At 43.7% G+C, this 26,228-nt stretch overlaps 1 protein-coding gene across 1 annotated transcript in view; it reads left to right on the top strand.

Moving 5' to 3' along the window:
- CFTR (CF transmembrane conductance regulator) overlaps positions 1–26,228 on the top strand; it is a 164,300-nt gene that overhangs the window by 69,485 nt on the left and 68,587 nt on the right. The window contains exons 12-15 of the mRNA XM_075005183.1: positions 17,129–17,223; positions 22,189–22,275; positions 23,151–23,883; positions 25,143–25,271. Of these exons, the coding sequence (XP_074861284.1) occupies positions 17,129–17,223; positions 22,189–22,275; positions 23,151–23,883; positions 25,143–25,271 (1,044 nt within the window). The remainder of the gene's footprint in view (positions 1–17,128; positions 17,224–22,188; positions 22,276–23,150; positions 23,884–25,142; positions 25,272–26,228) is intronic.

Genomic DNA, 26,228 nt, shown 5'->3' on the forward strand with positions numbered 1-26,228 from the left:
CAAATTCTGTTTTTGTGATAAGGACCATGCTGTGCACCCTGCCCCCCCTGCATTAGGGCAAGACGTTCCTAGAATGATGGGATGGTTAACAGTGCTGATTAGCCTCATGGCTTTTGCTCTGCCTCACTCAAGGATAACAACTGATGGATCTCTAAGCCTCTGGAGTAGTGCCAGTGAGGTGAGCAGACAGTTACCATAAGTAAAAGTATTATCAAATAGTCCCTGTCAGTATTTCAAGATCCTACTCTGATGGTAACAAAGGAATGAATAGATATCTTCAAGTACCATGAAGATGGACTTTGAACAAAGTAGCATTTAAGCTATGACCAGAGAGAAATCCAGCAAGAGCCTTGCCTTCCCCCACAGTATCCTATTATCACCATCCATCTCTTCAGTCTTTTTACCTCCTACAGACAGAGTTTGAATAAACGCTGAAGAGAACATTAAACATGGTGAAAACCAAATGTTAATTCCTTACTTATACCCTTGAGTACATGTTTTTGGGCTCAATTACGTACTTAAGGTAGACCCCTGCATTTGATGGTGGGTGGCTTGGATCACTAGGAAGTTCCTGTGGTTTGTTATACGCCTTTTGAGTTATGAAATACTCCACCTGGTAGAGCAAAGGGGCCACAACTGCATCTGACTTTAACACCTGCTATCAAAAGGGGTGGAGGGAAAACTCATCTCCTCACTCCATTTCTGCAGAGGGCCAATCCCGGGGAAGGTAGTATGCAGCAAGGCAGGGTGTGAATCTGCAGCACGCTAGCTGGCTGTGCGCTAATGCACTGTGTGAACACCGCTAAAGTGCAGCAACAGTCCCAGTCTATAGCGCAGCACATTGGATGTTGACGCATCAGTATTCTAAACTAGACACCTGGACTTTCCAGGTACTGTGGTGGTGTTGACACAGCAAAGTAGTGCATGGCCAGCTGGTGTGCTGCATACTAGCTTGCCATGCAGAAAAGCCCCAGCTCTACCCTCAGTTAGTGTTAAATGAGTTTGTAACTCAAATTCATGTTCCCATTGACACAACATGTTTAGAGAGGAAAGTCTATTTCCCGTATTTGGTCCAAATTTGTTCCAGCTCCAGCAAGCAATGTAGATGTGGAATGATTCCTCTCCTGTCTCCATCACATCCAACCCTCTAAATGAAGCAGCATGATGGAGTGAATTTTTAAGATCAAAATCAGCTTGTTGGTGCAGAGCTAGTCTACAGAAACTAAGCCACCCTGCACTGGACAGGGAAAGAGGGAAGGAAATAGTGAGAGAGGCATCAGACACCAGCTGAGCCCACGGTTATTGATGATGATGATGATGATGATGACATCAGCTTGTACTGGATGGAAAGTGAAGTAACTGCTAAACAGAGACCCTTTTCTTCTCCACCCACCAGTGGACATGCTAATTTTTTCCAGACATGGGCAGAATAAATTTTATGTGCATTAAGGCATATGTGAATATGCTCCACCACTAGAAATTCATGCTGCCCATGGTAGGTGGCTGTGGGTATGGTAATGAGGGAGTTTGGAAGATGCTAATGAGGTGCTGTCATGAATATGCAGTGCCTCATTAGCATAATGGCGGCTGAACGCGATCCGAAAGTGCTGCTTTTGGAATGCATACCACCTGTGCAGATGGGAGCCTTTCGAAAGGACCTCGTCAGACTTCAAAAGCCCCTTCTGCCTATTTGGTTTTATATTCATGGCAGCACCTCATTAGTATCTGCCAAACTCCCTCATTACCATGCCCCTTCCGAAAGGAAGGGGCTAGTGTAGATGTAGCTAAGGTGTTCAGTGACTTGTTGGATTCAGCCCTTTGTTTTAAAAATATAGATTTGATGTTTTTACACAATACATGAAATTGCTTTTGTCTTATTTTTAAACAAAGATTTTAAAATAATTACCCTAATTATTAGGACAGATTAAAGGAAAAAATATCTCTGTGCATGAATATTTTAAGAAAAAGCCCATACTACATTTACTCTTCATATCTCCTTTGACTGGCACATAACCTGGTTTCTAAGAATTTATCATTTCCAACCATTTGAGGAATTACTGAAAAGGTTTGAGGTAACTTTATCTCTAAAGTAATTATGCATAGATGGAAAATGCAAGCAAATAGTTCACATAGCTTTCCCGTGTTTTAGCCTGTCCAAGAATAAAATGTTCACTGTACAGGAGAGCATGAAATCTTTATTTTGAGGGTGGAGTGTCTTGTTAGATTCTGAACTAGTGCTTGTGAAGTAAACAAATTTCCATCTGGTAGTACCTATTGCGCAAAAGTGTTTCTTGATAGAAAAAAATAGTATTTGGTTGTTTCTTACAAAAGAAAGCAAAACAAAAAAGCCCAGTCTGGCTGCTATATTTGCTGTTTGCATTCTAGAAGGCCAAAATACTTGGAATGCTTTCAGTTAAAGTTACAGAAAAGCAATGAGGGGAAAAAAGTGACCTTTCTCTATTATTTTTCTCAATGAGCTTCCATAAAGCTGTAAGAATTCAGAACCCTAGAAATAGGAAAGTTAAAATTTAACTGGTTAACCCATAAGCCTTATTATAAATGGATGAGGCTTACTGGTTATGATTAATCGCCACATGCAGGGGATTGATCCAACCATAGCCAGAGTAGTCCCATCCAGACTGGTGGTTTGAAAGATGGATGGGGCAGCTGGGGAGGCCTCTCCCACCTATTTAATCAGTTAACCTGTTAAATGCAGTGTTTAAATGGTTAACCAATTACACTTGTTTTTACATCCCTATCTAGAAAAGGACACTACCTATTCTAAAAAACTCTGAATATACTGGCCTGATAATTTGGCAATGTATGTTTGTATAGCCCAGGGGTCAGCAACCTTTCTGAAGCAGACGGCTGAAATCTGCCCTTTTGACCGGTATAGTTCAAGTGTGTACGGTTTGAGTGCTGGTGATACTTTTAAAAGTCACTAATAGTCCTACTTACAACAGCTTAATTAATAAACAGATTAAGATGCAGAGCTTTACTGCTTAGGTGATGGTTGGTTGCATTAGCTGGTCTTTTGCTAATCTGCAGGTGGCAAGGCTTTCAGCAAGCTCCCAGCTGCATGGGGGAAGAGGGGCAGGACTGATCTCCCACCTCACATGCCAATGAAAATCAGCTCATCTGGCACTCTCGGAACCCATGTCAGGGGTTACTGTCGCCTGGTACAGTCTATAGTAAAACAGGATCTTGGCCCATGAGTGAGGCCACCGGGTGCTACTATTTTACAAATAAACAAGTTGTGTAGAAATTACACTATTGCTGAATCCTGCAAAATCCAGGTCAATATTTACCAAGACTGGTTCTATACAGATTAAGATAATTTAGGGTTACCATATAAAAAAGAGGACACCCCTGTATCTACCAATTCATGTTGTATTAATGTGTTATACTATATATTAAGATAACATGAACTGGTAGATGCTGCTACAGATACATACATTCCCTCTCAGGGGTGTCCTCTCTTTTGAAAGTTCACACAGACCCCTAGATAATTTTATGATAAAATTGGTGCTTAAATCATCTATAGACATAAAACCATACTTACCACACACATCAGTGATTTGTTTTCTTAGTAGTAACATCACTGTTTCATGTGGTGCTCTCAGGGCGAATGGAGCTTAAGAAAACTGCACGTGGGCATTGTTTATCAGAATGTGTAAAATATTTGCTTTACTTTTGAATAGTAACAGAGAGGAAGCCATGCTAGTCTATATACTATCAAAACAAAAAAGCAGTCAAGTAGCACTTTAAAGACTAAGGCTATGTCTACACTAGGCCAAAACTTCGAAATTGCCATGCAAATGGCCATTTCAAAGTTTACTAATGAAGCACTGAAATACATATTCAGTGCCTCATTAGCATGCCGGCAGCTGCGGCACTTCGAAATTGCTGTGGCTCGCTGCTGCGCTGCTCGTCCAGATGGGGGTCCTTTTCGAAAGGACCCCCGGAACTTTGAAATCCCCTTATTTCTATCTGCTATTAGGAATAAGGGGATTTTGAAGTTGCCAGGGTCCTTTCGAAAAGGAGCCCTGTCTGGACGAGCTGTGTGGTGGCGAGCCACTGCAATTTCGAAGTGCTGTGGCTGCTGGCATACTAATGAGGCACTGAATATGTATTTCATCATTTGATTAGTAAACTTTGAAATGGCCATTTGCATGGCCATTTCGAAGTTTTGGCCTCGAGTAGACACGGCCTAACAAAATAATTTATTAGGTCTGTCCAACAAAAGCTCACCTAATAAATTATTTTATTAGTCTTCAAAGTGCTACTTGACTGCTTTTTTGTTTTGCTTTACTTTTGTTTACTTATGTCTTTTTGTAGTTATTTGGGGTTTGTTTGATGAGATTAAAGTAACAAAGTACCACCATTAATGTATTTGGTATTAAAGTATGTGACTTTTTATATGTAATAGTGGGATGTGTCAGGTGGAATTGTTAGATGACAAATGCTAACAGCCTAACGAAGATGAGGTGGTGTGGTTAAACTGGTAGAGTTAAAGCCTTAGGACTTTTGAAGTGAGTGCCTCTACATTTAAAGTTCATTTGTTCTTACTTCAGTTAAAAAAATGAAATGAACCTGAGAAAGGGATGGAGTTCTCAGTGTCAACAGCAGGAATGGAATCTGTCTTTTACCCCTTTTAAAAAACTAATAGTCAACATCCTACTTTTTAAAAGTGTGTAATGATTCACAAGTTCTGGAGGCTATAGTGGTCTTACCAACACTTTTCAATTTTTAGTTTTAAACTACTTGAAAGAGATTGAAGACATTCTTTTTACCATGTCAGTCTATTTGGTCTCTGCACAGGTGGTGAATGTGTTACCCAAAGCCATAATTAAGAATTGTAACCTTCTCAGCCTCTAAGAGGCTGACACCCTCAAAGTAAATATATTACCAGGCTGGAGAGTTCTTAGCTGCCCACAAAGATAATGTTTAATAGCACATACAAACAAAGGCTTTGTTTCATGTGAAATCAAATAATGAAAAGAAAGCCAAATTAAGGGCCAGATCCTAACTTTCATTGGGTCGGGCCACAGAAGATGGAAGCTGAAAGGACATTGGAGTCAGATTCCAAGCCAGAGAGGAACACTGTGATCATCTAGTCAGAACACATGCATGAGAAACATCTTCTTGTTTTATTCCTTGGGGCTTCAGGAAATGCTAGGAGAGCAGGCAAAAAAAAAACATGCTAGGCTGTGCGCCATGTTCATAAGGATATGTGGTCTGCTGGAGTGGGTTAAGATTCAGCCACCAGCTGGCTAGTTCATATGTTGAATTGAGTAAGGTATGCTATGTAGGGGTGCAAGGTCAAACTTTAGAGGAGCAGCAAAATGCATCCCACTATATCTTCTCTTTAATCTTAAGGAAACCTACTGTCTGGCAGAATTCTTGCAGCAGAGAATGTATCTACTAGCATCTCAGCATCACTTTGCAGAATTTGCCTTGAATAGAAATAATCTAGAACTGACTCATACACAGAACAATTAAACATACCTGTAACTAGTGTTCCCTGCAACCTGTGCACTTGGGCTTTTGCCCAGCAGAGATTCAGGTGTTGCCCAGCTGATTAGCCAAGCAACCACAGCCACCCTCTGTGGGCAGCCTATGCTACTATTGATGATACATATCCACATATGCCGTGGTGCACATAACAAAATTTATTCTGAACATGGATGGAAAAAATTGGAGGGAACATTGCCTGTGGCTGAATACTAGTGCAGAATACTTTAAGATGCATAAAAATAAAGTGGCTGCCTGAAGTATTAATAGAAAATAATTGAGTAGGAGATGAGAGGTGGGTATTACTTTTATATTCTGCATTAGTGTGGCCATTTCTATTGTGCACACTTCAAAAAGGTTGTTAAGAAACTGAAACCAATTCAGGAAAGGGGCATAGAAATTATCTGAAGTCTGGAAGATGAGAGAATTAAGAAACTCCATAATAAACCACAAGAAGATGAAGAAGTGGTTTGATCACAGTCTTCAAGGAGCTGTATGGGGAAGATGGCTAATAGTAGATGGTTTTTTAATTTAGCAAAACAAAGAAATAAAAGGGCATAAGAAGACCCAGTAAGAGGAAGATGAAACTAGACAAAGTCAGGCTAAAAATAGAGCACACATTTTTTACCTGAGGATAATTAACAAATGGAAAAGCCATCTATGGGTATCTTTGTGCTTTGGTATCTTTAAAGCACGACTGGATAGCCTTCTAGAAATGAAAGTTCTAGTTCAACAAGTTATTGGCTTGATATGGAGTTTACTGGGTGAGGTTTTGTGACCCTTCTGACCTTGAAATCTATGAATTTTAACTTCTTTCATTGTCTTCCCACATTTTATGTTATTTCAGCCTTGTTATACTAATTTGCAATTATAGCTTGTTGATTTTTTTCAGAAAGCAAAATAAGCTGTCGTATGTATCTGAACAAACCCTAATTTTGAGGTTGTTAAACTCCAGAATGAAACTTTACTACTCAGGCTTGTGTTTGCCTCTCAGCATTTTTGCTGTAACTAATAAATCTGCATGCTTCAAGTGTGTGTGTGTGTGTGTGTGTGTGTGTGTGTCCAGCTTGGTCCATGTTAAAAGGGCCTGATTCTTAGAAAGTCCTGAACATTTTCCTAGTGAAAATCAGGTGCTTGTAAGGTGTCTTAAATCAGGTGCCCAGAAATTAGCAGTCACTTGCATAAATTGGCCTCCTAGACAGATAAAAAAGCAACTTGTGCTCCCTAACTCCTGGTCCTGAGGCTCATTAGATATGTGTAAAATCATTCACAGAAAATTCTGATCTAAACCAAGGAGTCTTCTTTCACAAAAGTTCATAACATTTAGCTGGAGTTTCAGATCCACCCAAATATCCAGCAAATGCTGGCAAAAGTCACTTATTGCCTAATGAACTTCCAATTGGCAGAAGATTTTTAAAGCAAAGAATGGTGGGTATGTTCAGTTTATAGACAGCAAAGTCAGGCTAAGGGAATTAAGTTTGATTCAAGAAGTGAGAGAGAAGATAAGATAGCACCCCGATCAACTGCTCAGAAACTCGTACGTTACACAAGGTGGGAAAGGCTGACTAGAGTACAAAAAGCACTTAATATAATATCAGCATGGAAATCTACAAAGTGGAGCTCTTGGATTTATTTTGTTACTGAACAAGTGTTTTTATGCTCAGACTTTCACAGGTTGTCATAACCTTGAGATAAGCTTTATGAACTGGATATATTCTTGTCTTCTGAGTCAGTATTTCTCCTCACCCACACTTATGAAACAAGAGCCATCCTTGTGTTGGTCCAGCTTTTTTCCACACCAGTAGTGCAAAGTTACTCTCAGCCCAGCAGATCCAACCTACAGTAAGCTCACTTGTGTAAGGGGATCCTCCATTGACCTTCTGGGACCTTCAGGCCATTGGCAGGAAGATCAAATTAGACTAGCCAGCTTGCGTCAGGAAACCAGACTGGTGTAAAATGACTCAGAACTGAAAGAGTGCAGATGTGGCTTAAACATGCTGGAGAAGATTGGCACAATTTTATCGTATTATCTTTGTGTTGGACCAAACTTTATTCTATGATGTCAGCTCACTCCCTGGGCTAAGTCTTGCCTGTGGTTCTCAAGGAATCCAGGGAAACTGTCTTTAGCAGGCATCACTTCTTTAACTGAGCCATCGTAACACAGCCCCACCTTCCCTCCAGGCTCTTGTTCAAAGTCTGTGTAGCAGTCCCTTCCTTAAATTAGCTCCTTCCTTCCATGGCTCCTCAGCAGCTTCCCCTCTCATTGATCTTGTTTTCTGAAGCAGTTCCTGTCAGCAGGAACTCCAGCGACAGTATACCGGACATGGCACCCACCACTACCACAGTTCTCCTCATTCCAGCTGCCTTCTTTTATAAGGGAAGCTAAATAATTTCAGGTCTGTCCCCAGCTACAGAGGGTGAGCTCATCTGGCAGCCAGGCCGGCTGCGGGCCCCTGCCCTGAAACTATTACCAATACCACAGAAAACAAGCAGGAGTTTGGCTTGTTTTAGGGCTTTTAAAGTAGCTTATAGCTTTTTTTTTTTTACTGGCTCCCAGGCCCTGCCTGACCGTGGTTGTGGGCAATCAGAAAGCTCAACTAGTGATTACAATATGGCTCCCACTACTGTGTCCCCTCCCTACATGCCTGCTTTTGTGTGGTGATGTGCAGCTGGGAGGGACGGGGGAAAGGTGAATGATGTGCACACGCACTGTGCTTTAAAGATTTGAAAGTTCCTTGTTCCTACATCCTGCCTGGTTAAATTCCTGCTTTCTTTCTGGCTCCCAGCCTGGCGCCCACCTGCCTGTGGGCCACAGAGCAGCTCAGGTGGAGGGTGGGAGGACAGGAGTGGGATGGGGAAAGGGAGCAGAGGCTGGGGATAAGGGGCAAAGAGGGAGAGCTCAATGGGGCATAGCAGGCCAACAGTGTTCCACTTACGTAGAGTGTTGGGGCTCTTTTAGGGATTAGCTTGTTTTGGCCTTGTTTTGAAACGTGATCATCTTGGTTTTGGCTTATTGTGAAAGCTGGGCTGCTTATTTACAGCGTGAAAGGTGGCAACAGTTCACACCTATCAGTGGACAGACCCTGCTGAGTTGTGCTTGGCAGTCCTTGGCTACAGTGAAGGATCTGGTCTATTGTGTGTATTTTTCCTGCCTAAAAAAGAGGCATCTTTATATTTCCAAGTCCACTGCAAGCCCATCTGCTTAGAGATGGTCCTGAGTTGCTCAGTTCCCAGTTAAGAGGTATTAAATCTGGTGTTTGTTTGGGCTACATCACAATTTCTGTGAGATACTAAAGGCTTATGTTCTTGCTGGAAATATAGAAGTCATCATGTGAGTGAGCAAGTTGGTAAGGAGTGTATTTTGCTAGTAGCTAAAGAGGAAAATGATAAAGTTCGTTGGAGTGGTGTTCCAGCTCCTCTTTGAAATGAGCCTTTGCTACTGTAGCCGCGTCTACACGTGCTGGCTACTTCGAAGTAGCCGCGCCAACTTCGAAATAGCTCCCGCCACGTGTACACGGGGCGAGCGCTATTTCGAAGTTGACATCGACGTAAGGCGGCAAGATGTCGAAGTCGTTATCCCCATCAGGGGATGGGAATAGTGCCCACTTCGACATTGAATGTCGAAGTAGGGCACGTGTAGCCAATCCGCGTCCCGCAACATCGAAAGAGCAGGGTCCGCCATGGCGGCCATCAGCTGAGGGGTTGAGAGACGCTCTCTCCATCCCCTGAGCTCTATGGTCGCCGCGTGTAGCAGCCCCTTAAAGCTCCCCGCCCCCTGCCTTCCTGTGCAGGAAGCTGAGAGCACGTGCAGGCAGCAGCACTAACACGTGGCTAGCCTGCACGCCTCCCTCCCAAGACACCCCTCTGCTGTGATGGCCACCCGCCAGCCCCCCAAGCACCCCCAGGGCACCCCCCCAAGAGGAGCCAGGGCTCCCAGCCTGGCAGCCAGCCTGGCAAAAGGCAGCAGGGCCCCTCCTGGATGGAGGCCGAGATCCGGGACCTGCTGGGGCTCTGGAGCGAGGAGGAGGTGCTCCAGGTAATGGGGAGCAAGAGGTGGAACGCGGATGCGTTCGCTCGGCTGGCCAAGGGCCTGGCTGCCCGGGGTCACCCTGTCCGCACTCCTGACCACGTCAGGAGTAAGGTTAAGGAGCTGCGGCAGGGTTACGCCCGGGCCCAGGATGTGGCCAGCTGATCTGGGGACATCCCCGCCATTTGCCCCTTTTACAGGGAGCTCAGGTCCATCCTGGGCCCCCGGTACACCTCCTCCCTGCCGGCCACTCTTGATACCTCGGCCGACGAGCCCCAGAAGGCCCCGGAGGCGGAGTCCGCCCTGGAGGCAAGCCCCGCACCCAGGGGCCCCCCCAGGAGCCCAACCCTGGGACACTGGAGGAGGAGGAGGGGGAATTCTCCTCCAGCGACGGGGGGCTGCGGATCATCCTGCCGTCCCGGAGCTCCAGCAGGGCATCCACCCAGAGGGAGTCCCCCGACCATGGGAGCGGACCGTCAGGTATGTACCCACCCCTGGTGCACACCCCCAGGGTTGAGGGGCGGGGACAAGAGACGTGACCAGGGCCCTCCACATGCCCAGATGACCATGGGCCCAAGGACAGCAGTGGCATGTCCCTCAGAAGAGTGCATCAGCCCCTGCCGCCCCAGCAGGACAGTGCCATGCCCCATCCCTGGGGATGGGGGGAGCGGAACCTAGTGTCCCCCGGGGGGGTGGGACACCCATCATCAGCAGCATCATCTCCCGGGGATGGGGATGGGGAACCAGCAGCAGAGGGCTGGGGGGACAAGGGCCATGGCTTGGGGGCCACACTAATAGCTGTCTCCACTCTTCTTCCCCCCCGTGTTCCGCAGCTGCACCATCGGAGGGCCCGGAGAGCGCCGGTGAGGTGTCAGTGGTCCTGGAGAGCCCACCGGGGCCATCCCAGCAGGCCAGCCCCTTGGCGGAGCACCAACCAGCCCCAGGGCGGGGCCGACGGCGGAGCCACCACCATCCGAGGATGGCGACGGACCCCCAGCTGCTCGCGACCCTCCGGCGTCAGCTGGAGGTGTTGGAGCAGTGCCTGTGGGTGGATGAGCGGCGGCTGGAATTGCAGGAGCAGGCGCTGGCCTGGTGCCAGGAGGCATGGGGGGGCCTTTATGCGCACTTTTGAGCGCATAGTGGACTACCTGGCCCCCCATGCCGTGCCGCCCGCTGCTCCACCCACTGCTCCACCTGCCGCTCTGACCGCCATCCCACCGCCGTCCGCCACCCTGGGGCCTTCCGTCGAGGGGGACCTGGGGCCTGCTGACACCTGCCGGCCATACCTGCCGGTTCGCCCGGCCCTCGGCCAGGGCTGAGGCCGAGGTGAGGGTCGCGCCCGCCAACCCCGGGTGCCGGACAGTAGGGGGTGCGGGGCCCAGGACGTGGCCCCCCCTCCCCCTTTGTACATATCCCCCATCATATAATATTTGTGTATATAGTTTGTGTTAGACCCCTGTTCTTTTATGGTACCTGCCCCCCCACGTAAATTTCCCCCCCCCTTTGTTCTCACTATATAGCTATATCTATCTATCTATATATAGTTAGTATTATAATATAAAAGAAATCACTGTTTTGGTTTGGTTTCAAAAACAACAGGTCTATTTTTATTTGCAAGAAAAGTGTGGGGGGGTGTGCTCTTGGGTGCTCTGTGGTGTGGGCGTGGGGGCAGGGAGTGTTGTGGAGGATGGGGGAGGTGCAGTGGGGGTCTGCCAGTGTTCACCCCATGGCCTGGTCAAAATGGGGCCTCCCGGACCCGGATCCCCTCGGGGTCCACCTGGCGACTGGGGGATGTCAGTCCTGCCAGCCTCCACAGCCCAACCCTAAAAGAATGCCTCCCCCTTGCTCTCGACCAGGTTGTGAAGTGCGCTGCACGCGCCCACAATCTGGGGGATGTTGGTGGGGCCTGCATCCAGGCGGGTGAGGAGACACCTCCAGCGCCCTTTGAGGCGGCCAAAAGTGCGCTCAACCACCTGGCGCGCATGGTTCAGGTGCGTGTTGAAGCACTCCTGGCTGGCTGACAGATGGCCCGTGTAAGGGTGCATGAGCCAGGGCCAGAGGGGGTACGCCGCATCTGCAACAACGCAGAGGGGCATGGTGGTGTCCCCCACAGGGATCTCCTGCTGGGGGATGTAGGTCCCCGCCTCCAGCCGGCGGCACAGGCCCAAATTCCTGAACACCCGGGCGTTGTGGGTGCTGCCAGGCCAGCCAACATAAATGTCCAGGAAGCGGCCCCGGCTGTCCACCAAGGCCTGGAGGACCACCAAATGGTAGCTCTTCCTGTTCAGGAAGCGTCCTCCGCTGTGCCCCGGAGCATGGATGGGGATATGGGTCCCATCCAGAGCCCCAAAGAATTTGGGAAGCCCAGGCTGGCAAACCCCGTGATGGCGGCATCCAGGTCTCCAAGCCGCACGAGCCTGTGGAGGAGCAGGGCATTGATGGCGTGGATGACCTGCAGGGGAAGGACATGGGAGAGCACCAGTGAGGGGTGTGTTTGGCCCTACCCTCCCAGGGCTCCCTCCCCACCCCCGGGCTGCCCTCCCCCCCAGGGCTGCCCTCCCCCCTGGGGCTTCCCCCCCCGTGGGTCCTCTTACCTCCATGAGGACAGCCCTGACGGTGGCCTTGCCCATGCCAAACTGCTGCCCCACAGATCGGTAGCTGTCTGGAGTGGCCAGCTTCCATACAGCGGTGCTGACCCATTTCTCCATGCTGAGGGCACGCCGCATGAAGGTGTCCTGGTGCCTCAGTGTGGGGGTGAGCCACTGGCAGAGCTCCAGGAATGTCTGCCGGCTCATGCGAAAGTTCTGGAGCCAGCGCTCGTTATCCCACTCGCCGAGCACCAGCCGCTCCCACCAGTTGGTGCTCGTAGGGTAGCTCCACAGCCGGCAGCGTGTGCAGCAGGGGGGGAGGGGGGCAGAGGACAGCAGGGTCTGGGGCTGCTTCCTCCTCCCCTGGGGGTAGCTTCTCTTCTGTGACTAAAAGGTGATCAGCTGCCTCCTGCATAGCATTGAGCAGGGCAAGCACTGCTCCTGTAGGGGTGGCTGTGTGGACCTCTGGTTGCTGCTGCTGCTGCTGCTGCTGCTGCTGCTGCTGGGGGTCCATACTGCTGCGACGGGTGTGCGTGCCTGTGGCTTTGTAGACCGTGTGCTGTGCAGGTTGAGTGTGTCTGGGAGGGGCCCTTTAAGGGAGCGGCTAGCTGTTGCCCCGGAAGTGCTTGTCCGCCCTGTGACCCTGTCTGCAGCTGTTCTTGGCACCCCTATTTCAAAGTGGGCCACTTTGGCATGTAGACGCTCCCCTGAAGCACCTACTTTGATGTGGTGCTGCCCAACGTCGATGTTGAACGTTGACGGCACCAGCCCTGGAGGACGTGTAGACGCTATTCATCGAAATAGCTTATTTCAATGTCGCTACATCAAAATAAGCTATTTCGATGTAGCATACACGTGTAGACGTAGCTTGTTTCAGCTTAGATACATTTTCAGATTCTCCCAGTGGCCTTTCACACTCCAGGGTCTGCATGATGGTCTTTGTAGTTGCTGTGCAGAAAACAGGTGACAGAGGGAGAGGAAGGAGGGGAAAGAAGAGAAGGCAAATATATGGGAGGTGGGAAATGAGTGAGAGAAAGTTGCATATAGAAAGGAGAAAAAAATAGAAATTGGGGACAGTGGATAGAAGAGGTGGAGGTATGGAGTATTAGTGAGAAGAAAGGGAGAGCAAGAGCTTGCCAGGCCTCCTGGCTTAGAGGCTTAGAGGCTCCAGGAACTGGTATCAATCTCCTAAAGGCTGTTGAAAGCAATCCTAGAGATTTTAATGGGATACTTTAAGAAAATGATATTACATCATGCTGGGGGAAAAATCTCCCAGAATAGCTTCAGTCAGAGTTGGCAATCCTAGCAAGAGGAAGAGAGAAAAAGAGATCTGGGTTGTAGAGAAGAGGAGAGTAAAAGGAGCAGAGAAGAAGGAAGTGAGCATGAACTACAAAAGCCAGAGCGATGTCTGCAGTCTCTGAGCTGCTCTATCAGTTGCAAAGTTATTTTATTTTAGGGGGTACAAAAATCAGCAACCCAAAGTGCAGACCATTAAGCCCCAATCACCCACGGATGTAAATGAAGTAATTGGGAACTGTGGGGGGCTCTGTATTTTGGAATGAATAGGCTACAAGTTTATCAATTTGGATATCAAAAGTGGAAGTATTGAGTAGGAATGTATACTCTATAATTATTATGCATTGAGCATCAGTAAGATAAATTCATCCCTGATTTGACTCCACTTTCTTCAGTAAAGTTACTGTGATGAATGTGGCTCGGTACTCATGCTTTTAGCAGTAGCTAATGCATGTTCCAAACAACTACTGGGTGTCACATTAATTATTTTTTTTGTATTTGCCATTGCATTTGCAACTTCTAAATGCAAAAGTTGAGTAACTAGGATAGATTTAGACAAAACATGAAATATTCTTCCTTTGGGCTCAGATTAACAAAATACTTATTACCTGTGACTTTCCAGAGGAGAGCACCCTGTCTACTCCCTGCTATAATTTCTTGAGTGGATTGGAGGGAAGACTTCTTTGGAAAGTAAAAAGTTCTCTAATGGCACAAAATATGTTGGCAATGGCACAGAGTGGCACCCGATGATATTTTATGCACACCTAGGCTGAAGTCCTGACACTACTTAGGTCAATGGGTGTTTTTATCATTAATTTCAGTGGATATGTGCACACTACTCATTAAGCGTGGGCTCTGTTTCGTTTTCAAACCTAAGCCTGTCTGCACACAAATCAGTCTGACTTTGGTCAACAAACAATCTGCACTATGGTCCTAGGATCTGCTGGTGGGGCAGATCAGAGTCCTGGATTGTTGGTCCAAGCATTGCCATTTTTCAGCATGCATACAGCTCATGATGCACACGTGAGTTAGAAGGTCTGTGTAGTGCAGATTGGGTGAATTAGCACAGCTGTAAGACCTGAGCTGAACAGTTGTAAACCAGTCTTTACAGTGTAGCATGGATTCTCAAGTGTGGGAACTCTGAGGGTATTGTCTACACTGCACCACGTCTCAGAGCCCAGGTCACTGAACTCAGGTTTGGGGTTCTTGGGCTGTGAGGCTAAAACTAGCTGTGGGGATGTGCAGGATTGGACTGGATCCCAGGCTTTAAGCTCCCTATCTCTTGCCAGTGCAGCCCAGATTTCTGCCCAAGCCAGGACATTGGCACTGCAATTTGTAAACTTGTTGCCTGAGTCCAGGCTTGTGGACTCACTGTGGGTGTCTCCTCAGTCTACAAGCCTGGATCTCATGGAACTGGGTTTACAGTTCAGTGGGGCTACCCACAGTCTGTCATGGAAGTTCCAATAGATGCCAAAAGTCTTTGGCTAGTCTCTCCTGGAAGAACAGTTTCAGTAGCACTAGGAAACAGTGGCTTTATTTTCAAACGGAACCAGTAGGAACTATGGGAAAAATTCAGCTCAGATATCCAGATATATAAATAAGCAAATACCTACTGGCATAGTGGAGAGACATAATAATGGTTTGACCTATAAGAGGTACATATGGATGAGCAGTGAATCCCTGATTGTATTATGTGGGTCATTTCAAATGAGTGCCTATAATACCTGAATACAGTATTATGGATCCTCTCAAACTACCTCCGACATTATACATATGCTATATTGACAAGGTTTGATTTTTTTTAATGGACCTTTTCACATTTCTCTGCCTGTCAAATCAGTAATGTTTACCATATTGTTTACAGAAGTTTGGGTGCTTGGGTCTTTATAGGAGAGGGAACTAACACCACCTCTCTCTTCTACAGTGCTTTCCATTATTAGGTCTCAAAGCACTTTACAAGAGGTGGTCAGTATCAGTACCTCCATTTTACAGATGGGGAAGGAGGTGAAGTGACTTTCCTAAGGTCACTCACAGGGCAACAGTAGAGCTAGGAATGGAAGCCAGGTCCCCAGAGCCCCAGTCCAATGTTCTATCCACTAGGCTGCACTGTCTTATTGTCAGAACTTTCTATTACTCAATTTTTTTCATATATAAGGGTCTTAATTTTTAAGGTCACATATTTCTTTTATGTTGGAAAGACAAGGCTATTACTGAACTGAAAAACTGGGAATCTTTCATTTCCTGAGGTACTAGGCAAAGAGTTTCTATGTTGTAAGATGCAGGGCATTTAGTCTGCCTCTAAACCGCGAATGAACAGTCATGTTCATTCTATCCCTTCAGTCTGTGTTAATTTGCAAGGGAGGAAGAACTAAACACTTTCCTGGCATGTTGTTGTATTTATTTGTTTATTTTCATGTCTGTTGAAGATGCCTCGGCAGCTTGGTATGTTAGAAATTGTTTAGAGGAGAATGATTAATGGCCACAGTCACAGGGAAGGTGATCAAAAGCACATTGTAAAGGAAGAGCTGAGGCTCATGGAACAAAAATTAATATGGAGAGGTGGACTCAAATCAGAACACTGGTTCTAAACAGCTTTGAAAACTGAGGAGTTTGAAATCCAGGTCTGAGTGCTGGGGAGTGACCCAGTCTCTGTATTAACAGGGGATACCCAGGGTGGTTTGTGTTGCACATATATGAACTGGAGATTGATTTTCCCTACTTGATCCTATTGCTGAAGTAAGAGGTTACATGCTGGCAGATTTATTCAGTCAATACAATAAACATCCAGGCTGGTAGTACAATGAGACTTAATTTTTCACCCTCTCTCCATGGTCCTCAAAAGGTCAAAATAACTTTTGGATTGGAGAAAAACTTTAAAATAACCATCCCCAACCCTCTAGACCCACTCATTATGAATGCAATAGGCATCAGCATCAATGTTTCAGAAATAACAATGACATAAAACAGAAAGAAAACACAGTACAAAGGTTTCAGGCTTGTGCAAAGGAAAAAGCTAACTCAAAGTTTCTCCCATGTGTTCCACTCAAGATTCTGGCCATGAGCAGCCAGTAGAGAATTCCCCTTGAACAGGAAAACTTTTGAGTGGTGCGAAGCAAATAGAGATGGTTTGTCAGCTACTGATGGGTGCAGGGTTCTCCCCAGTGTTAGGCTTCTCAGCTATTCCAGCTCTAGAGCTGGATTGCATTGGATCAGGGAGCAAAACAGATCCATAGTTCTTCCTTCACCCCTGCCAGCCATGGGGAGGAATTAAGCCCCTTCTTTATCTTTACTGATTTTGGGTATTTACTAGTGAACATTCACCAGTTCTCTTAAATAAGAGAGAGCCTGAGCTGTGGAGTTTAGCTTTCAAGGCCTTTGCAAATCTCTCCAAAGACAATGCTGTTGGGGAACTATGGTATTGAAACTCTGTGGGTGTGGACTTCCCTGAATTTCCCTAATATTAAAGACTGATATTTGTTCTTGAGACTTGATGGGTTTTTGGTTGAGCTGTGAGTTAACTACATATTTATGTTTTAATTCCTCATTTCTGAATATGGAACCAATGAAATAAGCAAATAAATTCAGCGTGACCTTACAGTTATCTCTATCCAACCCTTCTGTGTGAATTTGCTTATGCTTATTCAGCTACTTGTGCCATTTGAATATGGAAAGTACATGTCTAATTTTTAAAATCTTTTAACAGGAGATATCAAAGTTTCCTGAAAAAGACTCCACTGTACTGGGGGATGGTGGAATCACTCTGAGTGGAGGTCAACGGGCAAGAATCTCACTAGCTAGGTGAATATTTTATCATCTGAATGGTGGACACTTCACATTTGGGAAACATAATGTTTAATGTAATGTGGACCTAATTCTGCCACATAGATATATTTGCCTAACTCTAGTGGGAGCTGCATATTAATATCAGAGATCAGATTTCTGCCCTGTGAAAACGGAGGAATTTAAGATACATCTGTATGTTCATTAATGTAGTTCAGAAATACCCAGAGGTTCAGCAAAGGATGCAAGTTTCCATAGATAACTGAAAATGTCAGTTTAAAGTTCACAGCATTAAATGCTGATTGTCAACACCTGAGAAATGCTTGTCGTGTGCAAGCAGAAATACCAAGTAGTTAAGCATCTGTCACCAGAGGGTCTCAAAGAGCTCTACATATCACGTATCTGAGAATCACAATACCCTCAGAAGTTGTCAAATATTGCTCCATTTTTTAGGAAGGGAAGCTGAGTGTTAAAGCCCACATTGTCCACAAAATAAACAAACAAACAAAACCTAATTTTAGATGCCTGAGCTGGGTGAATTTCATGAATGGCCAAGGCCTGACGTTCAGACCTACTGAGCACCCAACAGTCTGGTTAAAGTCAATGAGAGAAGTAGGTGGCCAGAACTCCTGAATGAACAGGTGCTAAGTTCCTGAGTTTGGTCATTCAAAATTAGTGGATACTTTTGAAAATGCTATAGCAGCCGACTAATGGATACAGGCCAGATGATCACACAGCAGTAGACTTATAAATTCAGTCATATGACTGAAGTCATACATTTGCTTTCATAATTCTTTAAATCAATTAAGTCATCTCACCAGGAAGAAAACAAATCAAACAGTTTCAGGCCAGCTGCTAAACATTCACGAGCATTCTGAAATAAATAGCCAGAGAGCTGGATTGTTGTCGTGGCATACCACCACCTCTTGGCTATATCATCTGGGACTTTGATGATAAGAGCTCCCACTCCCAAGCAGGCCCTGAGTGGTACATTTGCTTTCTAGGGGAGGAGGTACATGTCTTTTCAGTAAATTATGATGGCTGATTAAGGAAGTAGATTAGTATTTTCTCCAAAGCAGATATTCATTAATCTTCTAGCTTCAGGCTAGGTACTATACTGTAGAAGGATACCATAAGGGAGAGGGAGAGAGTAAGACTTACATGATTATTTAGAATCGATGTTATGAAAACCATGTCAAGGAAACCTAGTGGAGCAAAACAGCACAATATAATATACAAAAGGTGACTTCTTAGGATGTCATTGTCTTTCATACTGTCCCTTGGACAGCAAACTATGGATCACCTTCTACACGAGCTGCATTTTAAACATTGATTCAATCAGTAGAACATCTTCCCAGTAAAATTGTTGAGAAAGAATTTTTAAAAGATATATAAGCCTTACTTATGTCCTTCCCTTATCAAACAACAAGGATTAAACTTTAAGAGATATCATTAAGCAACTGAAGGTAGGGACTGTGTCCTGGAGGGGAAGCTTCAAAGGAATAACTGGGGGGAAGAGAACATAAGATGGGCAAGGTAACATGTTTTATTGGACAAACTAATTACCTCACCCATATTAAGCCCTCTTCCTACAGTGATTCCTTTGCAGCTTCCCCCAAGTTCTTTATTTCAAAATAACTATCTTAGCACCTACACAATACAACTGCTATTTTGAAATAATTTTGAAATTGTGATTGGCTTATTTCTAAATTGGTAAACCTTATTGCATGAGGAATAGCACCTCTTTTGAAATAGGTGCTGTTAAGAGAGGCTCTGGTGGCACTATAGTAGATATTTTGGGATACAAACGTATCATGACATAGTGACTGTGCGGCTAAACACTGCACTCAAAATAGCAGCTCTACAGTGAGCATGGTATCCCAGTTTTGGTACCCCATGTCACATTAGGGGTAGTGGAAACTTCAGAATAGTTGCTTATTTTAAACTTTGGTGCCATGTGGACAGCATCAAGTTCAAAATAAGTTAACCTGAAATAAATTATGCAATTTGCATTGCACAAATTGCATACGTTATTTTGAGTTGCAGCCCCAGTGTAGCTGCAGTCACAGGAAATAAAGCCTATTTTGAAATAAGCCATAGTGCGTCCAATGGTTCTGTTTTGAAATAGGCTCTGTTGTGTGTAGATGCTATGTTTCAAAACAGCTAAGTGTGATTCAAGATGCTTTTTGTATTAGCGTTATTTCAAAATAAGCTCTTCCAGAATAGTTTATTTAGTAACACAGCTGCTCTGTAGACATATCCCAAGGGTGCAGTCCCTACCTTGGATGGCTTAATGATATTTCTTGTACCTTAATCCCTGTTGTTGGACATTTGTCTGTCTTAAATAAAGGGATGTAAAAATAAGCCAGGCATATGTATCTTGAGAAAGAATCCTTCTAAACAATTGTAGTGGCAGGGTTTTCGCATGGCTGAATGAATGTTTAAATCACAGCTCCATATAGGCTTTGATACATGCTTTCGATGCTTCCCATTCCTCTGTATGCATTGATCTTGTAGCCATGTTGGTTCCAGGGTATGAGAGAGACAAGGTGGGTGAGTAGTAACAGAGAGGTAGCCATGTTAGTCTGTATGCCAACAAAACAAAACAGCAGAAATGTAGCACTTTTTAAAGACTAACAAAATGATTTATTTGGTGATGAGCTTTTGTGGGACAGACCCACTTCATGGGGTCTGTCCCACAAAAGTTCATCCCCAAATAAATCATTTTGCTAGACGTTAAAGTGCTACATTTCTGTTGTTTTGTTTAAGGTGGCTGAGATAAATTAGTCTGTTCAATAACAGATATTACCTCACCCCTCTTTGTCTCGCTCATTTCCTGGAACCAACATGGGTACAGGGGTAGTGGAAGCAGACTGGATTCTCAATTGTTCTCAAGAATTTGAGTTTTCCTTAAAAGAAGCTTCTAGCTGATGCAATTGTGAAGAAAACCACCTTCAAAATATGAAGCAGTGTAACCAATGCAGTGAGATCTGGCTTTCACGGCTGGAAATGATAGTACTGAAGTGAACCACTCTACTCATTTCAATGAGTGCTAACTCATCTGCCAAGGATGACTAGTTCACAGTGTTGAAATTATAGTATACCAGTCCTCAAAATGCACCTGGCAGAAGCAGGATCACATTGAGAAGATATAACGAGCATTTCCCAAACAGTGAGCAAGCTCCATTATGGGTGAAGAGAAAGATACTTATATTAAGATGTAAGGCCTTTAGAACACTCAGGCTGGGTGTACACTTGCCCCCAACTTTGAAGGTGGCATGTTAATTAGGATGATGGGAAATTACTAATGAAGTGCTATGGTGAATATGTAGCACTTCATTGGGCTAATTCTTTCCCATGGGCACTTTGAAGTACCTGTACTCCTCAAAATTTTGGGGAATAAAGGCACTTCGAAGTTTCTGCAGCTACACACACGACGACACTTCGAAGATGCCGCGGGAGAGAATTAGCCTAATGAAGTGCTGCCAATTCACTGCAGCACTTCATTAGTAATCTCCCACCACCCTGATTAACATGCCCCCTTCGAAGTTGGGACAAGTGCAGAAAATACCTCAGAAGAGTTGCAAGCAGTGAGAGACTATAGTTAATTTCATTTTCCTGAAGAGGGCATGCCTCATCACTCAAAAAGTTTGGGGGATATTGAACTAAGTTGCAGATTCAGATTTTCATAAAAGCTATCATGCTAGTTAAATACTTTCCAAATGCTATGTACAGCCATGTTTGTAAACTTCCAGATGAATTCAGGTTTATTCTTGGAATGTTGTATGATTGACTTTATAAATCTACTGTTGCATGTTCAGCTTGCCAATAGGCGTTAATCTTCAGCTGTATAATTATATTGTCACAAAGACAGTATGGATCACATCCAATAGCACTGAGGAGAACACTGCCATTATGATAGGAAGTAAGCTACAAACACACCCACTGTTGAAAATGTCAAGAATGGTATAATTACTGTGCATTACTGTACATCAAATAAACAACGAGTGAATTCAATCATAGCAAAAGGTCTTTCTAAAGGTCTTATAGTACAATTACCTATACTATTAGCAGAGTATCACATTATGCTTTTAGAGGCTATATATTTTTCATATTATGTTTTGTTCAAAATAACTACTTAGAAAAAAATGTTAAAGGATTTTAAAGTAGCTTAAATGGAAGTGAAATCCAATTTTCAGCATTTTCTTGATTATTTCTTTGTATTACTTATTTATACAGTGTCATTTTTCACAATTACACAGTATGACAAAGGGCCCGCTCCTGTTCCCATTGAAGTCAATGGCAAAACTCTTGTTCATTTCAGTGGTGGCAAGGTCGGGCCCTAGTGTCCAGCTCAAGATCTTTGCAGTCCAAGTTTTGGAATCTGCAAATACTAGTCACTTGCTGGACATCAAGCACATGAGTAGTCCCACTGATGTGAAGCTACAGTTTTCAGGATTGGGACCTAAGATTCTCACACATGACCTTGCAGTCCATTTAGAGTAAAGCACTATGGAAGATTCAGCTGTATGGTCCCATAATTCTATTAGCCTTCCACAGAGAAAGAACTTAAATTCAGTGGACTTTGGAATAGGTCCGAACTTCTGTTTAACTGAATGAACATTCCCCGCCCTACCCCAGACAAGGCTTGTCAAAGCAGACCTTAGATAGGTCTTTAAAAGATGCAGAATAAAAGACATACTAAAGGTGGGTGTGCAGTTTCTTCTGCTTACACAGAATTCCATGAAAAATTACCTTACTGTGCGAAATACCCCACTACAAGGAAAAGCTTTATTAAAAGGTGAATTATAAATCTATTAATTCTGAACAACGATTGCCTATAAATGAGCTATCTAGATTATTAAATCTATTAGTTACAGGTTTTATGAAATTCAATTTTAAAATCATACATTTTAAATTAAACTTAAATGGAACTGGTGGATGTTTGTGACAGCTAATTTCATTTCCATTTCCTCTGTTTAGAGCAGTGTACAAAGATGCGGATTTGTATCTCCTGGATTCTCCTTTTGGCTATTTAGATATTTTAACAGAAAAAGAAATATTTGAAAGGTACTGTGTGTTTTCTAAGGTTTGTTTCTGGGAGTTCTGTCAAGCAGTACAATGCAAAATCCAAATCCAAGAAAGAAAACACTTCCTCTTGTGCTTGGCACAGAATTTGTATTAACATGTCCCAAATATAGAAGTGGTTAAAATGATACCTAGTTTTCAGGAATGATATTGGGTGCTGTAATCAAATTCATGTGACTATACATTACCTTTTGACTAGCAGGCAGCTTATACTCATTAAAGGTGCCCATCCAGTAACTGGACATCCTGTAATTCCTTCCCAGAGTTTATTCCTTTCCAGAAACAGTTATTCTCTCCCTCCCTCCCTCCCTCCCTCCCTCCCTCTCTGCATACAATATTATAGTATGTACATGCAATAACAAGTGTTTGTGGCATATTAGCTCATAGAAAATAGTTTTTGTCCTGTTTTTGTGTAAACCCCAACAGGCTGGTCACCCAAAAAGGACCCACTGACCCAATGGGAGATTGACAGTAGACTGGGCAAGCACATATGTTCCTAAACGACCCCTTGGGGATTGTTTGTACAGCAATTCCCTACCTGCCATGAAGCTTCCCAGTCATATCTGTGTGATGTACAAAAAAAAGTTTTGCACGTTTGTGAGTGGGGAACTTACAAGCAGCTTAGCTGCAGCACCACTACACTAAGCCTTACTAGAGGCCAGCAACCCTTCTTCTGCAAGCCCCCCTGGCAACACAGATGAACACTGTGTGTTCCATCCACTTCTCTGCCGTAAGGAAGCAAATGGAGTAAGAGTGGAAGGGATAAAAGTAATACATAAGCATGGAGAGTAAATACTTAATGATTGCCCTGGTTTTAAAATGCATTTAATTCTTTTTTCATACATGTGTATATACAGCTGTGTTTGCAAGTTGATGGCAAATAAAACTAGAATTCTGGTGACTTCAAAGCTGGAACATTTAAAGACAGCAGACAAAATATTAATTTTGCATGAAGGGACCTGCTATTTCTATGGAACATTTTCTGAACTTCAGGATCAGCGCCCTGACTTCAGCTCAAATCTGATGGGATTTGATTCTTTTGATCAGTTTAGTCCAGAAAGAAGAAACTCCATTCTGAATGAAGCTCTCCGACGGTTTTCCATTGATGGAGATGGAATGGTTTTGCAAAATGAATCCAGGAAGCAATCTTTTAAACAAACTATCAATTTCAATGAAAAAAGAAAGAATTCCATTATTATTAATCCACTTAATGCTAGCAGAAAGTTCTCAATAATACAAAAAGCTCCAGCACAGGCCAATGGGATTGAAGAAAGTCACAGTGAGACACCAGACAGAAGGCTGTCTTTGTCGCCCGATTCTGAACTGGGTGAGACTATTCTGCCTCGGAGCAATTTAATAACCACAGGGCCTATGTTCCCAGGACAGAGGAGGCAGTCTGTGCTGAACTTAATGACCCGTATCTCAAATAACCAGGGACAAAGCTTTTACAGAAAGGGGAATACCTCTCTGCGTAAAATGTCAGTGGCCCCCCAGTCTAATCTGTCTCGTGAAACAGATATCTATGCCAGGCGCTTGTCTCAAGACAGTGTCTTGGAAATAAGTGATGAGATTAATGAAGAAGATTTGAAGGTATGTGCTAATTTATTTTGCCCTTATTTTTAGATTAAATACTTCACTGATAGCATTGAGCACTATAGTCCTAGGTTTTCCATCTTCCCTGTAAAGTACTGCTCTGTAGAATGTTCTTTATTTTTTGTATCTCAAATACTAGACTGAAATTTAATTTAGGATTTCATATATAATCTAAAACAATCACTCTAGAAGGGATCTTGTTGCAGTGTCACTGCGCGAGACCCTCAAGAACAGCTCCTGTCTACTTTCCAGATTTTATAATCAGTCATGTAAAATTTTTGACAACCAGCTAGTCCCTTATAGTTACTGCTTTCTAAGATTAATTATGTGGAAATGAAATTTGAAGTCAATTTTGAAACTGAAATTTTTGAGGTTTTTAAACTAAGAACCAAGAATAGACATTTGAAATATTACCTCATGCAATGATTTAAACCACCCGGAATAGTTACACACGGAATGTGCTTATAACACTTAATTTGTTTAAAATAAAGGGCGGGGGCACTGGACAATTTTCACATGGTGATTTAGACATTGGTGAGAAAGTTAAGATGGATTAGTTATAGTATCATGGAATTTCTGATAATGGCTTTGTAGTTGAAGAGATTTGCACTTAAAACAGGACTAAAATCCCTCTATTTCACTTTATAATGAATGAATTTAATTTCCAAGTTTGGCAAAGTTGCCCCTTAGAGGACAACTGAAATTTTGTAGGTGACTTTCATATGAAATTTTTGTACTTTTATTGTGTACTTATTTTATTTTATTTGTGTTCCCAAAGTGGCTAGGAGTGCTATTCACAGACAAGGACCCTATGATGCTGCGTGCTTTGTACAATAAAGAAATGCTTATATCTTATTTTTTTAAATGATCATTTCTACCGTCTTCTTTTGCCTGAGTGGTCTTAGCAGACTACATTTTAAAAAAATCAATATGGATGTAAAGTTCTAAATTGATTTCAAATGGAAAAGTAAAAAAAGTTTAGACATATTTTTTATTTTTCAGCTGAGATGATTCCACAAATTCTGTGTGAATATGTGAATGTTTTGCTCAACCTAAATATACATTTTCAGTAAAAGGTCTCATCTGAAAAATTTTAGTCCTCCTTGCTGCGGTCAGGCCCCCTCTGTAGCTAAGCTCAAGGCTGCTATTCGATCACTTAAAAGGAATTGGTACAGGAGTCACTGTACTTTGGTATCAATAGTTCTTAGGGGTGGAGGTGGTCACTCTAACAATGTTCTTATTAATCATCTTGACAGGAATGTTTTATTGATGATGCAGAAAGAATGGGTGCTGTTACTACCTGGAGTACCTATTATAGATACATTACCACCCACAAAAGCTTGCTTTTTGTGCTATTTTTTTGCATCATTATCTTTTTAATTGAGGTAAGACTGTTATACTCCTGATATAAGTTATGTTTGTTCAGACAGACCAAATGTAAAAGTATTTAGTGACAGCAGTTTAGCATATGCATTTTTATTGGCTGTGTGAATTAATTACTGATGAGTGGGATATTAATATTCTCTTTTACTATTGTTTATCAAAGACAGTGAGTTAGTGCAAGGCAGTACAAGAGTCCATAATCCCAAGAACTAGAATCACACAAAGAATTTAGAATTCACATCCAACATGCAGACACCACTGAGATTCTGCAGCCATTGTTCTCTGTAGGAATCTAAATTTTTACCATTTTATTTCCCTAGGTATCTAAGTAGTACCTAGGTACCTACAGCTTGGATCTCCCTGGTCCAGCACCCTCTGGATCTGACCATTCCCAAACAAGGGAATTTGCTGGACCAGGGCAGGTCCTAGGTCACCGGCCTCCTAGGCTCCAGCTAGCCACCTTGCTTCATCTCTGGCTCCCTACTGGGCAGCCATAGCCACAGCTCCCAGCACTGCTGCAGCTGACATGGTTGCATGTATAGAGGTTTATGATGGGCATGACCCTTTAGCACTATAGACTTTATACTCCTAAATTGAGTGAGTAGTATCAAGTAAAAAGCTGACAATGGAGTTCTACATGACAGCTTTTAGAAATAGAAGAGACGCTGTTAGAGCATGCTACTGATGCTGCCTTAAACCTAGTAGACAACCAGGGCATTATTACAAAGTAAATGTGCAGGAATTTACTATGTGGCCAAGTGTTGTACGTGTGCATATTTGCAAGAAGCTCATGGCCTTTACTCTCCAAATACTGTATCTAGAAGCCAGAGTTGCTGAACTAGTAGAACACAAGAAGAAATGGATTTACCCACAGAAATGCCATGTAAGAATTCAGTAAAGCAGGCCCAACTTAGAACTGGCTGCATTCCTCAGATGAGGATTCTAGTCATGTACTGAGA

The sequence above is a fragment of the Carettochelys insculpta genome, chromosome 1 (genome assembly GCF_033958435.1).
Source record: "Carettochelys insculpta isolate YL-2023 chromosome 1, ASM3395843v1, whole genome shotgun sequence".
Classification (NCBI taxonomy): Eukaryota; Metazoa; Chordata; order Testudines; family Carettochelyidae; genus Carettochelys; species Carettochelys insculpta.